This window comes from Eumetopias jubatus, unplaced genomic scaffold, assembly GCF_037043125.1.
Source record: "Eumetopias jubatus isolate StellerSeaLion01/CBP00866 unplaced genomic scaffold, mEumJub1_p1.0 scaffold_12, whole genome shotgun sequence".
NCBI classification, from domain to species: Eukaryota; Metazoa; Chordata; class Mammalia; order Carnivora; family Otariidae; genus Eumetopias; species Eumetopias jubatus.
In genome coordinates this window covers 111,194,893-111,211,722 of record NW_028274818.1, presented here as the reverse complement: position 1 = coordinate 111,211,722, position 16,830 = coordinate 111,194,893, and the positions used below count along the sequence as shown (strand labels likewise).

The following is a 16,830-nucleotide window of genomic DNA, read 5'->3' as shown; positions in this document are numbered from 1 at the left end:
GTTCCTTGGACCGCCTAATATTTGTTAATTCTTCCATTTTCCCCATCTCTGCCATCCAAGCCACCGTCATCTGCTATGACTGCCTTAGCACCTTCCATCCTTGTAGCCAGCCCCCTAGGCACTGGGGGACAGCATCTACCTGGCTCCTGGCTATTCTGCTGCCCAGGGCTGACCACTCCCTATGGGAGGGTCAGACTGTCTGAGAGATTCTGCCCCCAGCCCCAGCACCTAAATATCTGGTGGGAGTATTTCTCAGCATCATTGCTGGGAACCCCAGACTTCCCAGGCAGAATGGGCACCCTCAGCCACATCGAGAGGCCCACGTGGGGCCGTGGGACCAGAGTGGGAGCTGGCCTCACTAGCCCACAGAGGGAGGAGTCTGAGGGCAGCAAGTGACCCCGTGTCTCTTTCCCTCTCCCTTGCAGCCATGAAGTCGGGGGGCACGCAGCTCAAGCTCATCATGACGTTCCAGAATTATGGGCAAGCACTGTTCAAACCCATGAAGTAAGTGCCGGGGGCTGGTTGGGACTGGGTGCCAAGGGCAGAGATGGGTCTGTGCTAGAGTGCACAGGCACCAAATTTCTGGTGGAAAACGCAGTGTTTCCTCCCAGACGTGTTTTGGGGTGAGCTGCGGGTGACCACTCTGGGCTTTCTCCCCATCAAGGCAAGCGAGCAACACAGAGGTCCTGCACCCTCACCTCCTCTCCCTGGCCTCCCCGGTCCTCTCCCTCCCCACCTTCATCCAGTGGCAGATCATTCCTACCCCAGCGAGCATAAGTGGGTTTTTTTGTTTGTTTTTTTTTAAAGATTTTATTTATTTATTTGACAGAGAGAGACACAGCGGGAGAGGGAACACAAGCAGGGGGAGTGGGAGAGGGAGAAGCAGGCCCCCTGCGGAGCAGGGAGCCCGATGCGGGGCTCGATCCCAGGACCCCGGGACCATGACCTGAGCCGAAGGCAGACGCTTAACGACTGACCCAGGTGCCCAGCGAGCATAAGTGTTTTAAACAAGGAACCCAGATATGGACACCAAAGAATGCTCCTAAAGGAGGTGACTTTTGCCTCTCCTGCACAGCTCAGGGATCTGCAGACTTTTTCTATAAAGGGCCAGCTGATAGGTATTTTAAGTTTTGTAGGCCATATGGTCTGTGTCTCAGCTACTCAGGTCTGCTGTCCTAGCTCAAAAGCAGCCAAACAAAATGTAAGTGAACAGGCATGGGTGTCTGTCAGTAAAGCTTTATTTATAAAACTCGCAGTGGACTGGATTGACCACCCCCACCCACTGTAGTTTCCTGTTGCATAAAATGGAAACCATGCTCCCAGAATAACAATTAAGGCATTCATTGGCATATGAACATTTGTGGGATGGTGGAGAAGGGGTATATGAAAGCCAGGCCGACCCGAGAAAGTTCACGGGGAGCATCCATGTTTTTGATATCCACTCTGATGGTGCGGGGGCTTGGGTCACCCATTTGGTCCAAGGTGGCTCCTCCATCTCTTGTTAACCCCAACAAGGCCGTTTGTGCACTGGCAAGACAGAGTTCATTGCATTTAAAGTGGGGGTTGCACCTCCAAGTGCCCACGAGGACCATGCAAGTTGTGTGAGCCTGATGCTGGTGGTTGGGGGCGGGCGGATTGCGAGCTGCCAGGCCTGGGCTCCACCGGAAGGGGCAGCTGCCTTGTGTTCACCAGATCTTGGCCATCGGTCCTGATACCCAGTTTTCAGGATAAGCTAGAAATACAACTATCTTTTCCTGCTTAATTTTCAAATTTCAAAAATGATGGTAACTAATTGGGAAGCATTCCAAATACCTTGGAGGCCAAACAAAATACAGCTGCTAGTTTGTAACTTGTGACCGAAGGTATGATTTTGTGTCCAGGGTGTTTTGGGGCCTCTTGCTCCCTTTCCTTGGGACAGATGTCCCGCCAGGGGTTTCCCGGAGGGTCCCCTTGGCCTGTGTGTGATCTGGGGCTGCCCGGAGCAGGTGGGCAAGATGAAGGACACCAGGACAGAGTGAAAGCCTCGGGCTGCCGGGATCTGGTGCAAATGCCCCACGCCGAGGCGCGGCGAAGCCACCCCTGTTGCTGTCGGGGGTCCGTGAGCACAGGCACCCCCTTCCCTGTGTCTGTGCAGAAAGGGAAGTTCCCATCTCCTTCAGGAGAATCGGTATAGGAAACAGGGCTGTGGTGGGCTTGCCTGTCTCAGGAAGATGGCTGGATGCAGGAGTGTGGACAACCAGTGTGGTTCATGCAGCCCCCGACTCAGGAGGGATGATTGGGGAGGGGTCCACACAGCTGGAGGGTATGCAGCCTGGGGGCGGGTGAGGGCTCCCCGTGCAACATTCTGGAAGGAAATGAGGCCTGGGATGGGCCTGGGCTCCTCGTGGAACTTCCCAGCCTCCTTGGGCTTCTTTGTGGTTTTGGCCCCTCTGTTGAGGGGAGACAGTTGAGAGGTTGTGGCCTCTCACAGGGGAGCTGAGGCAGAAGGGCTACTTCCAGTCCCTCGATGCCACAAGGGTGCTCTTCCCGTCCTTCCGTGGGATTACCTGTGTGAACACCTGTGGAGGGGATGCCCGGTGTGGGTTGTAAGTGCAGCAGTACTGGTAACGTTGCCTGAGAGGCTGCCGTGTGCAGGCGCTGCCGCCCCAGCCTTTCAGGAGCGGGCTCTGTGCCCAGGGTTCACACAGCTGCTGTTTCATCTTCAAAACGCCTCCGGGGGTTACAGGAAGTATTATTACTCTTGCTGTTGTTCTGCCGCATAAAGATGAGGAAGCCAGGGTTCAGAGAAGTAGCGAAGATTGCCCAAGTTTGAGCCCAAAGTCCAGGGTGCCCTGCCTCCCCCTCCCCCCCCCTCACTGCCCCGGCCTCTCCCCCTTCCCCTCTACCCAGTCTCCCCCCATCAGCCACCGCCCTGGCCGGGCCGGCCTCAGCAGCCACGGTGGAGGCACCACCTGTGGTCATGGGAGCAGCTGAATGTACAGATCTGGCACGGTGGGACAGCCAGGCTCCTGGGTCCCTGGAAGGCTCACTTCTCTCCTGACCTCTCGGCCCCCAGCCCCTTTATAGCAGGACGAATGCCTGGTCCTGCTTGTCCAGGGCTGAGAGCCTCTGGGCAGTTGGAGAGCCTGAGACCAGAAAGGGCAAGCACATGCTCAGGCCTGACGGCTAGACTGCCAGAGCCAGGGCCGTGGTCGGTGTCCTGAGGTCACCAGGCTCCAGCGTGCAGCGTGTTCCTGGGCAGCCGACCCCTACCGGGCAGGGTGGGCACAGCCTGGGGGCTTACAGGCTGTCTCCGTTGTCCTTCTTGCTGCTTCTGCTGGGCTGGATCCAGGTGTTCCTTGGCACCCTCTGCTGACCATGTCCTGAGTCTGGTATTGATTGGGGTCCTGTGGCCAGCAGCTTCCACTCCGCTGAGGACCCCGGGGCCCGGGCCCAGGACCTGAGGAGGCTGCACGCGCCATTCCCACCCCCCGGTGCCTGTGGTCTGAATATGAAAGCAGCTGTGGTTTGTGACCATAGCAATAAAAAATTAAAATCCATGATTAATAGTTCTTTTTAAGGAAAACTTTTTTCTGTGAGCTCCTAATAGCTTTGTAAGTTGTCATTAGAAGATTCTGAATTAGTTAGATGGTAGTACTTTTCCTCCGAGATCTTGAAGGATAGAAGTTCAGAGGTTCTAGAAGAGGAATGGCCAGTGAGACGGGAGGGTGGAGCCTGGGGGACCTGCTGAGTGTGATTTGTGTGCAGTGGTGGTGACTCCTTGAAGTTTAATGGTTAGATATTTTTAAAAGTCACTGGAAAACATATGCTTAGCACATTAGTCCGCAAGTTTCTGGACATTCTTGATTTAGGGTTAAAGTAAGAAAAATCTCTAACAGCTTCATCAAGATGTAATTCACGTATCATACAGTTCGCCCACTTAAAGCCTACGACTCAGTAGCTTTTACTATATTCACAGAAATGCGCGTCCATCACCACCACCCATGTGAGAGCTTTCTGGGGTCTCCAGAAAGGGCCCTGTCCAATGTTGCCAACACTCCCCAGGTCCCCCTGGACCACCACCAAGCCATCTTCTGTCTCTATGGATTCACCTACTGTGGAATTTCATATAAATACGTTATGGTACGTGTTCTTTGTAACTCGCCTCTTTCACTGAGGATCACGTACTCTGGGTTCATCCACGTTGTGGCAAGGTGTTCAGCGCTCCACTCCTTTTTACTGCCAGGGGATATTGCATGGTGTGGATAGGCCGTATGTTATTTATACTGCCACCAGGTAATGGGCGCTGGGGTTATCTCCACTCCGGGGCTGTGACAGTTAGCGCTGCCATGAACATTCACGTACAGGCTTTTGCGTCGACATGTGTTTTCGTTTCTTTTGGGTCTATACCTAGGACTGGAACTGCTGGAATCTGATAACGACTGAACTTAACCGTTTGAGGGGCTGCCAGACTGTTCTCCACAGGGGCTGCACCACTTACATCCCTGGCCCGCACCTGTTACTACCTGTCTGCTCCCCCTGTTTGATTCTGGCCCCGCTGTGGGTGTGAAGTGGTGTCTCCTTGTGGTTTTGACCTGCATTTTTCTAATGACTAATGATGTTGAGTGTCTTTTCAGGTCCTTGTTGGCCATTTGTGTATCTTGTTTGGAGAAATGCCTCTTCAGATCTGCCATTTTTTAGTTGGGTTGTCCTTTTGTTAGTAGTTGTAAGAGTTCTGTATGCACTCTTTATGCCCCAAGTTTCTCGAAGGCAGCCGTGAGGAGCTGGTGGTCTAGCAACGTGGGGTGGGGTTGGTTGGACACACCAGAGAATATGGGCTCTTTGCAACAAATTTCAGCTTGCTTCTTGAAAAGCGGCCTTCCAGGCAGGCCCAGGATGGCAGCTGTGACCACCTCCCGGCAGAAACATTCACAGCCATTCCACAAAGGCTCACGGAGCCCCTGGGCCTGGTCTTGTGCCTCTGCAGACCCCGCTCTCCTGCTGCTCAGGTGGGACCAAGAGCCGTGTGTGTCGCCCCAGCACTGCGGCCCTGGCCGGGGGGCCGACCTCAACGGTGGCGCTCTCTGTGTGTGCACAGAGCAAACGAGCGGGTGCGCAGACGGCGGTAGACATGGGCATGTGAGCAGCTACCCTCACCTCTGAGTATGACCAGGGCCGGCTAGTGCCTGGTGGGTGGGCTGGAGAGCTTCTCAGAAGGGACCTCCAGCTGAGGCCTGAGGATGAGGTCCCATCACTCCAGGCCAGGGGACCGAGGGTTAGAAGGGGTGAATGTTGGACTCCCTTCAGGGAGCATCAGCCAGCTCGAAAGGCCACCCCTGCTGCTGGCAGAGGGGTGCAGGTGGGGAGAGAGGAGAGGGCTTTATCGGGTGTCAGATGAGAGGTGACAATATGGACTCAGGCTTAGGGTGACTTAAGGGTTCTACCTGGGTTGGGGGGACCTGGCAGAGAGGAGTAAGTGGCAGCCTGGAGCCTTGAGGAGAGGATGGGCCTGCATTGAGGGCCACCTGCCACTTTCTTGCCCTGTGATGCTACAGACCCCCTTGTCCTCTCTGGGCCTCAGCTTCCTTAAGCGGTCAGAGGCTGGATTCCGTGACACCGAGCGTCCCTCTCTCTCTCGGGAGGAAAGGGAGTTGATGCCCGGCATGAGCTGAGTGGTAGGTTTGTTTGGTGGGAGACCCAGGGAGTGACCTGCAGTTTCCTCCCCAGGGTTAATTTGGGCTCTATCTACAATTATTTCTGGGCACTCCGGGGTTTGGGGTTTTGACTTGCAAATGTCACGGGGAAGATGAGTATTTGGTGCGGCTGCAGGCAGGTCAGAAATGGAGTACAGACGCACTTCTGCTGGGGTCACCCAGCGCCCGGTGAGGCCGGTGTGAGGGTCCTGTCATAACCAGCACTGCCGAGCTGCCCCGCAGCGTTGGAGCCCAACAGTGAAGCAGACACCAGGGGCTGAAACTCCTCCTGTGCCATGTGGGGTTTGGGATCGAAAGTGTCTTCAGAGGCCGTGAGGAAGGGGAAATATCCTGACCACATGGTAGCTTTTCAGGGAAAACCGACTTCAGCAGCAAGAATGACGATACTGATGGTTATGATTGCCGGTGCTCTGCAGGTCTAGCCTTGCTTGGGGAAAAAAAAGAGGAAAACGAGAAAAACCCCACAGGTCAGGCTCAACAAAGTCTGAGGTAGGTCATTTTGAATCTGGCTTAATGACTGTCATCCAAGGCTTAGGGAAATCTAGGGGGAAGACAGAAGGTTCTCCAAAGGAAGCTCCCTATGGCTGGCCTAAAGGTGGACAGAGTTGAGGCCATGGGTGTGGAATTGGAGCCCTGCACCAAGCCCAGCACAAGGGTATCTCAGACACCCTAAGGGGGCCACTGTTACCCCACGGACCTCATCAGGGAGGAGCAGACCAAAGCTCAGGGTGGTAGGGGACATGCCCGAGGGCACCAAGGTCACCCAAGGTCACTGGCCGTCAGGAGGTGGGCCATGCAGATAACTGACCTCGGTGCGGCCCGGGTGCCATCTGTACCACTCAGATCTCAAGGCGGGCGTGCACCGGCGCGGGACCACAAGCGTCCCGATACTGTTCAAATGTAGTTACTTTCTTAATTCCACAGTTGATAATAACAATTGCATTCTACACCTGCATATACACACACCTGTATGAGTGTCCTGGGGCCATAACAAGGCATCACAAACTGGGCAGTCTGAAACAACAGAAATTTATTCTCAGTTCTGGGGCCAGAAGCGTGAGTTCAGGGGTCAGGGCCGCGCTCGCTCTGAGGGCTCCAGGGGAGGGTCCCTCCTGCTTCGTCCAGCTCCTGGCGGTGATGCTGGGCTGGTGACTGCGTCACCCCAACCTCTGCCTCTGTGGCCGCGTGGCCTCCTCCCTGCGTGCATGTCCACGCTCCCCTCTTCTGTGAGGACACCACCCTGCTCCAGGCTGACCTCCCCTTACCCATCACACCCGCAGAGTCCCTGCTTCCGAGTAAGCTCACGTTCACAGGGACCAAGGCTAGGACTTGGACGTACCTTTGGGAGCACGGTTCAACCTGTTAGAGCCCCCAGGTAACAAGGTCTCCATGTTCACCGACACCTCTTCTCAGCCCTGGGGTTGACAAAGGTACTGAAGGCTCTTCATCAGTTCACCCTCCAACCCCCCAACCTCCTTCTCTGTGTGTTGAGAGATGACATGAGGTCAAGAGCAAATATCCTAGGTATTGCTAAAATCCAGTTCCTGCACACAGATGGCCCGACCTTGTTCTTTTGTGCGTGGAACCCTCTGCTCTTTTCCATGCCAGGCGCCTTGTGCTCAGTGCCGCGTCTGCAAGATGCCGCTAGCTGCGGTTCAAGTCGTGTTCCGTTGTGTGAATGCATCCCAGGCCATCTGCCTCCTCTCCTGTTGATGGGCATGCAGGTTGTTTCCAGTTTGGGGATATTATTGATAAAGCTGCTGTGACCATTCTTGTACTTTCGGAAGTGGGATATACCCAGAGCGAAGTGTTTGGTCACAGGGTGGGGTGGTCATTGGCAGCAGTAGGTCCTGCAAGAGCTGTCCAAAGGCCATTCGGTGGTCTGTACTCCAGCAGCCTGGGGTGAGGTTCCCAGGACGGAGCCTGGTGCCTGGGCTTGATGCTGAAGTCCGTGCTTGCCGTGGGGCTGGCTGCACAGGGTCCTCACAGGCAGGGGAGAGGCTGTCCACACAGCCTGGAGAGGCCACAGGTGGCAAATGTGCCGATCCCAAGGTCCCCTTGCCTAGGTGGGCAGGAGGTTTCCTGCTGCCCCGCTCTAGGCTGCTGGGTCTGGGAGGACCGCTGGATGGCGTTGAGGCCACCGGTGTCCGCACATCTCCACGCGGTGCTGACACGCGCCAGTGGCGATTGTCTCCGTCGGGGAGTGGGCCCCCACGTCTCCCACCACATGCTTCTCTTCCCCCTTCTCCTTGTCTTCACATGGCTGCAGAAAGAATGTGTGTCCGAGGCTGCCATGCTGAGTTTTTATTTGCCTCAAGAAGGCCATTTCCTCGTCTTTGTGTTTTGGGTTTTCACTCTCTGCTCTGGCCAGCTCCGGAGCAGGTGACGGGGGGAGCTGATGGTTACGTGGTTTGCACCAAGTCAACTGACCTTTCCAACCACAGGAGTAGACTTTATTTTTATTGTCAACTCTCCTTCAAGGAGGAAGAAACTGAGGATCCAGAGGGTTTAAATATCAACAGAGAGTGGGCAGCCAGCCAGGGCTCCAGTCCAGTGCCTTGGACCCCAGGTCCTGGTCCTTCAGGCAGCATCAGGCTGAGGAAGGGCCATCTTGGGAGTCCTGGAGTCCACCTTGCTGGGACCCGGGTGTCTGCAGGGAGGCACCTGCCGATGGGGGTGCCTCCCAGCCTGTGAATTTCCAGAGGCACCACACATGGTGAAGAGGTCTTCGTACTCGGATTTGTCTCCTGTCTGCTGTTTAGGTGTGTTGATGGTGCATGGGCCAGGGCCTCCAGCCCAGCATGTCCCGTGCGCCTTGATTTCCCTGTTTTCCACCGGCCCAAGCATTGGCCCAGTGGCCGGGCTGCAGCTCAGCCTCATGTTCTGTGCATGCTGCAGAACGTGCAAACTGGCCGTCTGCGTTTGTTTCCTCTTGCAAAGAACAGAAACGTGCGTGTGTGTGTGTGTGAGAGAGAGAGAGAGAGAGAGAAACCATCTGCAAACAGCTGTTTGGGGCCCAGGAATTCCTAGCAGCTGAGGTGCATGCACAGAGGCAGCTGTAGAAAAATGTGCAGGCTGAGACGGTATTTCTAAATGCAGAAACCCCAGCCTCCCTCATGCACTGACCAAGTGTGGTCCACCAGGCAGAGTGTGTACCATGGGGAGAGCAGGGCCCCCTCCCCGTGACCCAGGCACTGCTCTGGGCTGCAAGCCAGGTGCCTCCCCAATGAGCTGAGGGCCCAAGGGGACATGGAGCTGGTGCGTCCCTTGTGGGGCAAGCAGGTTCAGCTGGGAGACTCTGGAACTTAACATCGACTTTCCCGGGGGTGCTGGGGCCCCGCAGGGGGCCATGCACTGGAGACCACTAACCAACCATTGACCTTCAGGCCTTCTGCATGACCCATGTCCCACCGGGGGCTTGACTCCCAGACAGACACCCTGCTCGGGGGGCCATCTTCCTCCATGAACACTGCTGTCCTGAGGCCCAGAAGTGAACCAGGAGGGCTCTGGTAGGCTGCTGAGACCCTGCTGGCATTGAACATATTCGGATCCCAGAGGCCTGAGGGTGGGCACCAGGCTGTGTGGGCACCAAGTGAGGCTCTGAAAAGAGATGATCCTAAGAAGGATTCGCTGATCGTACGAGAACCTGTGGTCTTGCCCTGTCTTATGCTCATTGTGCTGGGCGCCTGGCACAGAGCTGAAACAGCTCCCAGGGGTGACGGACCTGGACACAGACCCAGGCAGGACCACGTGTCGAGGCCATACAAGGTGGGAGGGCAGGAACGAAGGGGCCTTGCCTGCCAAACCACCTTGAAGAAGACCTTTGAGCTGGGTCTGGCAGGGTGAATAGGAGTTCTTCCTGGGTGCAGGAAGAGTTCTAGGCACATGCCGTACATACTAAGGCTTAGGGAAATAAAAAAGATTTTGAGAACCAGTGAGTGAGCTGTCAGGAGTTTCAAGGATTTGTCATTCTGCTGGTAAATAATTCATGTTTTGTCTCCACTGGTACCCTGACCCAGGCCCCAAAGGCAAACTGATTGCCCAATAGACAGTCACCGGGTGTGGAGCCAGCAGAGGCCTGGGCCTGACCAGAGGTGAACAAGGACCCCTTTGTGTCCATGCTCAGCTCGGGCCCATCTCCAAGCCCGCTTCCCACCCTCGTTCTGACTGGCTTCCAGGAGCTCCAGCATCCTCCCCCGTAGGGAACCAGGCCAGCATCCTTGGTCAGACTTGACCCACTCAACAAGAAGCTGCCGGAACCCCATGTCCCTGCTGCTGCTGCTGAGCTGAGTTTTCTAAGGCCCAGTGATGAGTTCATCATTCTCCTGCATCCCCACTGGCCTGGCACAGTCTCCAGACTAACTCCTTGGTGCCGACTTCAGGCCACTGCACAAGAGGAATAAGGCCCAGCCTGGCAGGGAGCTTAACTTCTAGGGAGGAGTCAGTAGACGCATAACATTTCAGAGGGTACCTCCCATGGAGAGGGTTCCAGCTGAGCAACACAGCAGAGATGCTTTAGCGACAGGCCTCTCCACTGGTGCTTGTGGATTCCTCCCCCAGGTACTGGGAAAGCACCTACTACACGCAGGCAGTGCTCCCGGCCACGTGTCAGAGGTTGGCATGTACACTGAGGTCTGAACAGCAAGGTGAGAACCAGACATGGGAAGGTCTAGGGCAGAGCATCCCAGCGATGGTCTACCTGTGGTTGAGCTGAGGACCCCGAACGGGCCAGCTCCGCTGCCGTCCCTCTAACAGGAGCCAAGGGTGGATTTTACCCAGTGGAGAGGTATGGTGCTCCCGCAGGTCAACCTCAAGAACACCTGGACAAGAAAGCAAGATTTCAGGGCAGTCAGCTCATTTCCTGTGGGGCTCCCTGAGTGCCACAGCTGGGGGACCAGGACAGGCGAGGAGCCCGCGGATGGTGAGCAGATGCAGCCATCGCGGCCAGCCCTGACAAAGCAAGGGAGACAGCAAGGAACAGCCTCCTCAGCCAGGCTGAGGAGGGGGCGGATCTCGTGACCTGGGCTTCAACAGATGAGAAGGAGTTGGCCAAGAGAGGCACTGGGGAAGGACAGTTCAGGGTGGCTGGACCCCAGAGTGTGTGGGGGAGCCTACGGGACGGCTGTGCAGGCCCTCAGGGGCAGTGGCAGGACTTCAGGGGAGCTGTGCAGTGAGGCGGGCCGTGCGGCCATCGATGTGCTTCTAAGCAAGCTCGCAGGCCGGTGTGGGCAATGGGCAGGAGACGCGGGTGTAGAGGCTGTCCCTGTGAGGACAAGAACAGCCAGGTCCAGGATGCTGGTAGTGCGGGGGGACAGAGGCCAGGGTTCCGAGCAACCTAGCACTGCTGGACATCTCCAGAGCAGCCTGCTGACACTGTCAGCCTCCCACCAGGGCCCTGAGTCGCGGAAACCCTCGAGAAATGGCCTGATTGCCCCGGTGCGGGGAGCAGGTGCAGGGAGCAGACGGCCACTGGGGAATGGCTCGAACCCCCAGGGGTCTGAGTGCCAGGCGGAGACCAGTCAGTTTCTACAGACGCTCCACCCTCCGGGAGGCTCTGAGACCCTGGGGCCTGGCTCCAAGCAGGGGTCTCTCCAGCTGGCTGCAGAGGGGTGAGTGGAGAGGGCGCCAGGGTGGCCATCCAAGGGATGGAGAGCAAGCCCAGTGCAAGAGCGTGTGTGCACGGGCACATGGGAGGCCAAGACTAGCACTCGTCCCCCCAGTCAAGGTTCAGAGGGTATGGGACCAGCTTCTCTCTGGCTTGAAGCTGGTTGTCGGCTTAGGTCCCTGTGGGCCATGGCTTCTGTTGGAGCAGCAACCAGGCTCCCATCCAGACGGGCACCAGTTTGACACTGAGGGGTCCAGCATTCAGGGGGTAAAAACTAGCAAGCACTTCGTTGTCAGGAGGTGCCCACTGAGTGTTCGATCCAAGTACGCCCCCCACATGCACACAGGCACACACACACACACAGTTACGGTGACAGGGATCGGAGCTTTACCTGTTGTCTGCTCTCCTCTAGACCATGAGATGAGCTCCACGGGGCACGCCTCAGGTGTTAGTTTTCCCCAGCCCTGTAGCTGCAACACTAGTCACGTAGTAGGCACGTGAGTGAATGAATGAATGGATGGATGAAGAATCTGATGATGGTGTTTAATGTGCACAGCCCACCGGTGAGGGGTGTGTGGAGCTCCTGAGGGCTCAGAGCGGCTCCTGGTGTCTGGGTCACCAGATGGGCCACACATGGTCTCCACTCCAAGGAACAGAACCCTAGCAGGCTGTCCTGGCCACTGTGGGCCAGTGCACACACAGCATCCCGAGGTGCAGAGCTCTGGTGCTCCAGATCCGGGGCAGGCGGAGATCCCTGATGTGGGGTGTGGACAGGTCCCTTGAGCGACCTGTAGGCAGGGTCTGAGCACGTAGGGGCTCTTCCAGTGCTGTGCTGCATCCCCCGGGGGGCCTCTGGTGTGTGGCTGTGGAGCACTCAGCTTGCGTGCTTTCCGTTTCTGGGGGTGATGAGCAGATGCTACACTGCATACGGCCTTTTACCCTGTAGGCCCTCAGCTGCAGGGCACTTGGGTTGTCTCCAGCTTCATGGGTTAGAGTCAGAAAAAACATGGACCTTATCAATGAAAAAACAAATTAAGTAACAACCAGAAGCAGACTTTCGAGAAACTCAGAGACACACAGCCCAGAGGAGGCCAAGCAGCTGGGGCTCCAGCGGCCCAGAGCAGCCCGCATCTGCCCGGCGGCACCATTGAAAGACAGCTGTCCACCCTGAGTTCCACCGCACCAAGAACGCATTGGATTTAATCAGCTTGAGAAGAGACAACAGGAGAAGCAGACTTGGGGACAGAGTGGGGCTCTCTCGATCTGCAGGAGGCTGTGGCCAGGAGCACCATATGGGGCCTTGGAGAAGGGTCTCCTCCCACAGCAACCCCAGCTTTGCTGCCCTGGGGTCCACTGCAAGCTTTTCCCCTGGGATCCTGGTGTCTCCACACACAACTTTGAGGACACAGGGACCTGCTCTGCCCCTGGCCAGCAGAGCCCACGGGAAAGATGGCTTTGGCGCTGCCCACTTGGAGAAGGCAGCACATCCTTACAAGAGGGCCATAAGCCCCGGGAGCTGGCTCAGACGAGCACGTGAGGACGACTGTCTCCGCACTGCGTCCACGGAGGGGGCCCCAGAGTCTCAGCGTAGGGATCGCTGCCCACAGGCACAAAACTGCAGAGCTGCATGACACTGGCACCGTGGCCCCAAGGGAGTGTTGCTCCGTGGCTCTGTGTGTGACCCTTGTGGCCCGGCATGGGCGCTCATGCCGGCTCGCACTCTCCACGGTCCCAAAGCAGCTGAGGTCACTCCAGCCTCCCCGAGCACCCCGTCGATTTACCGTCAGCCAAGCCTGCCCACGGAAGTGAACCACCCTCTCCTGCTCCCACTTGGCAGCTGGGAATTCCTTTGCTTAACAAAATAAAAAGGAAAGGAAATGATTAACAATTCCAAAGCAGTTGCAGAGAACCTGGCAAGAAAACGAATATATGGTAAAAATGTCATAAACCCTTCCGAGAGTGTGGTTCTGCACCTGCACCTGCTTTACCCCCGTGGTACAGATGGGGAAGCTGAAGTCCGCGCGCGGAGCAGCCAGGCTGGACCCATCTCCCCCCCTTTCTGGCCAGCTGCCCGGCTCTCTGTGGCATCCGCTTCCCTGGCGGCTTCTGGCAAAGATGATCCCCTTTGTTTAAAGGCAAGTCATTTTTTCCAAAAATGTTCTCCCAAACAGCAGATATCAAGGGTGTCCTGTGTTTTTCTCTGGTTATCATGGTCTCCGGGGTGTCTGCCAGTAAGTGGGCCGTCATTCTAATTGTCTTGAAAGAGAGGGAAGATTAAAAGGAGGGAAGGAAAATACCATTTTCATTTTCCTTGTGCTGGGGAAGCAAATGGAAGTCAGGGACTTCTCTCAAGTCTGGCTCTTTCTTACACGACAAAAGGGAGTTTTGCAGACTGAAGATCTCCTTAAACAAGCCTGGAGAATGAGCTGGAATGCCCCCACCCTCTGGATGAGTTTGTTTTTCTGACTGGAGGAAAAACTACATCAGAGCAGTCACTTTGGTGCTGAATGGTCAGTCCACGGTTTAGTGGATCGGGAACATGGTGCCATCTCCTCTTGCTATCACCTGTTAAAAAACGGTGAACCACAGGGCCTTAAAAACACAAAGACGTGCACAGCTGTGTTTTCAGAGCTGCTGGAGAAGATTCATTCGTCCCCATCTAATGTCGTTCCTTACTCATGCCCATGAATGCTGGATGAACTGGCAGAAGGGCATTTGAAACACAGTGGATCTTAAACTTTCCAACGAATTGTTTTCCCCCGGTACTTTTGAAATCAAGTCTAAGTCATTGCAAGTATTCTTAAATGGAAATAACTTCAGGCTTTCTTTACAGTTACACATCTTTGAATCACTTTTTATGGTAAAGATTTATTTATTTGAGAGAGTGGGCACGCGTGCACATGCGAGCACAGAGGGAGAGGGGCGGAGGGAATCCCAAGCAGACTCCCTGCTGAGCATGGAGCCCAACAAAGGCCTCGATCCCATGACCCTGAGATCACAACCGGAGCCGAAATCAAGAGTTTGAGCCACCCAGGCGCCCCACTTTGAATCACTTTTAGATTGGTTTTCACTAAATTGGCCGTTTTTCCACCCAAACAAACCGATGTGTGACTTTTCTCTTGTGTGGCTCACCTTGAAGAGACCTGTGGGAGAGCAGGAGCCGCGGGTCTGGAGGCTCCCCGTGGTCACCTGCATGGCGGCAAGGCACCTATGCTGAAGCCCTGGTGGCCGAGGCTCACGGTGTCACCTTCAGGAACATGTGCAGGTGTGTGCCTCAGTAACACGTTGCCAGGAGGAAAACCCGTCCACCAGCCGTGGTTGTTATGAGGCCCGTGGCCATCAGAGAAATTTTGCCAAAACCAGAAAACAGGTTGGTAGGCAGCCCCGCCCTGGGCCCTGTCTTGGCTTCGTGTCTCCTGCCCCATGGCTTCTGGACAGGAGGGCTCAGCAGCCAAGCTCAGAAAACTCCCCAGCCTGCATGATGCCAAGGGTCTCTGCCAGGGGCCGGCTCTGCGAGGGCTCAGGCCCCCTCCACAGGTCAGGGAGCCCCAAGAGTCTGTGGCACTCCAGAAGCGGCCACGTGGGGCCAGCGTCCTGGCTCAGCATGGCAACAACAGGCCAGATCTGCGTCCCTGGGCTGGAGGCCACCACCCCTGTCCTGCACGGCCAAGGCGCCAGCACCGTGGAGGGCCCTGAGAGAGTGGCAGGGAGAGTGTTCATGGTGGCTGCACCCTGCCGGCTCTCAGTGGCGGGCAGCGGCTTCCAAAGCTGGTGTGAGCCATGGAAATGAACACATCGCACCAGAAGCACCAGGCACTGGCCACCACTTGCCAGAGCCAAGGCCTTCGCCAGAGCTGCCCACCTGCTGGGCACACACCACATCCTCCACCAAGACCGGCTTGGACCCTGCCAGACAGCACCCCAAGTCAGGCAGTGTCGGCTAAGGGCATGGTCACGGTCTGGGTGGCCATCTCAACAGGTTAAAGTCCTGTGAACGTGCAGGTCCCTCCCTCGGCCACCTCCTCGAACTGGGCGCTTGGCCAGGTGTCTGGTGTACAGACAAGACCAGAGCCGGGTGACCGAGCCCTGCTCCCACTGCACCTCCGAGGGTGTCCTCCCTGCCAGGTCCCTCAGAGGCCAGTGCACCCGCCTGTCTTCACAACTGGACTAGAAGTTCTTGTAACCGTCACACCTCCAAATTCTTGTGGAACAGGCGTGCTTTCTGGGGGCCAAGTTCATGTGAGTGCGTCTTCTGCTCGGCGCACATTATGCAGGGTCTCCCAGCCCCATGACGAGTCTCCTGGGGCCTCCCCACTCTTCCCGGCCTTTCTGTTGCCCTCACTCTTGAAGTTTCTCTGGCGTGCAGGCGCCGCAGGTGTGGTGAGCACGGATGGGCCCGGCGGGCACTGATTGGGGTGATGACCATGGCTCCTCTGCAGCCACAGAGCCCCGCAGAGGCTTCTGCAGCTGACAACATGGGTCAGATCCAGAGAGCCTGGATGGATGAACAGGTGCCAGAGGTTTTGAATATCACGAGCATGTTTTACCAAACAAGCAGATCCCCCATACCCACATGGGGCCGGAATTAGCAGGAAATACTCAGTGGGCCTTAAGGGCTGAAAGGTCATGCTGAAGTAGCTGCCAGGGAGAGGCCCTTCTCTCCCCTTCCAGAACATCTGCCGAAACCCTGATATCAAACAGCTTAATATACTCTTTAATGACAAGGTGGTTGTTTTCTGCTATGTGAGTGATGGGAAAATTATCCAGGATAGAAAGGCTAATTTTTGCTTCTGCACCTTCATTTGGTGAGTCAGGGATCTGCTGTGTGTTCAGGAGGAAAGGGAAAGCATTCACCTTATCTGGTGTTTGGCCTCCCTGAGGTTATCCCTGGACATGGGAACCAGGGAACCCGGGATATCAAACCCTGGTCCTGGGAACCTGGATTAGCCAGCTGGGGCCTGAATGCACCCTCCTGTGTCCTTGTGGGAGGGGAGCAGAGACACCAGAGACAGTGATGGGTGATGGGACCGCCCGGATGAAGCTACTTACGCGGTCAGGTGATGGGCTGATCTGTCCCACAGCCTGTAGTTGGCTAACTCCTGCCTCAGCCTTTGAGTGGGGCTGAGTCTGTTCTTTAGAAAAGATGGTCACGGGGGCCCAGCCCACCCCCCACCCCGCCTCCCACGTCAGAGCCTTTCTGGGGCACCGTGAGGCGGAAGCAGGGCCGTGGATCCACGTGCACAGCCCTGAGTCAGGCCTTCCACGCGCAAGCTGAGACCCCTCTGACTGGCTCCGATCTGGCTGTGGATGGGGACCCTTCACAGGCTGTCATGGAGGTGCAGGGAGTGAATCCACATACACTGCTTAGCTCATAGTAAGAGCTGCATACTGTTGGCTTTTCTTCCCCCACAGGCTTCGGTAAAAAGCTGCCAATTTCCTCTATTTTTAACCAAGCACAAGTTTTCTGTTTTCCCACAACTTAAAGAACGTAGAGATGTTAATAGTGACAGTGGGAACTGGGCGGGGGTGGGG

At 56.3% G+C, this 16,830-nt stretch overlaps 1 protein-coding gene across 1 annotated transcript in view; it reads left to right on the top strand.

Annotated features, from left to right (window-relative positions):
- The window catches only part of FAM20C (FAM20C golgi associated secretory pathway kinase), a 45,055-nt gene that overhangs the window by 11,766 nt on the left and 16,459 nt on the right, over positions 1-16,830 (top strand). Inside the window, exon 3 of the mRNA XM_028091868.2 lies at positions 426-504. Coding sequence (XP_027947669.1) covers positions 426-504 — 79 coding nt within the window. The remainder of the gene's footprint in view (positions 1-425; positions 505-16,830) is intronic.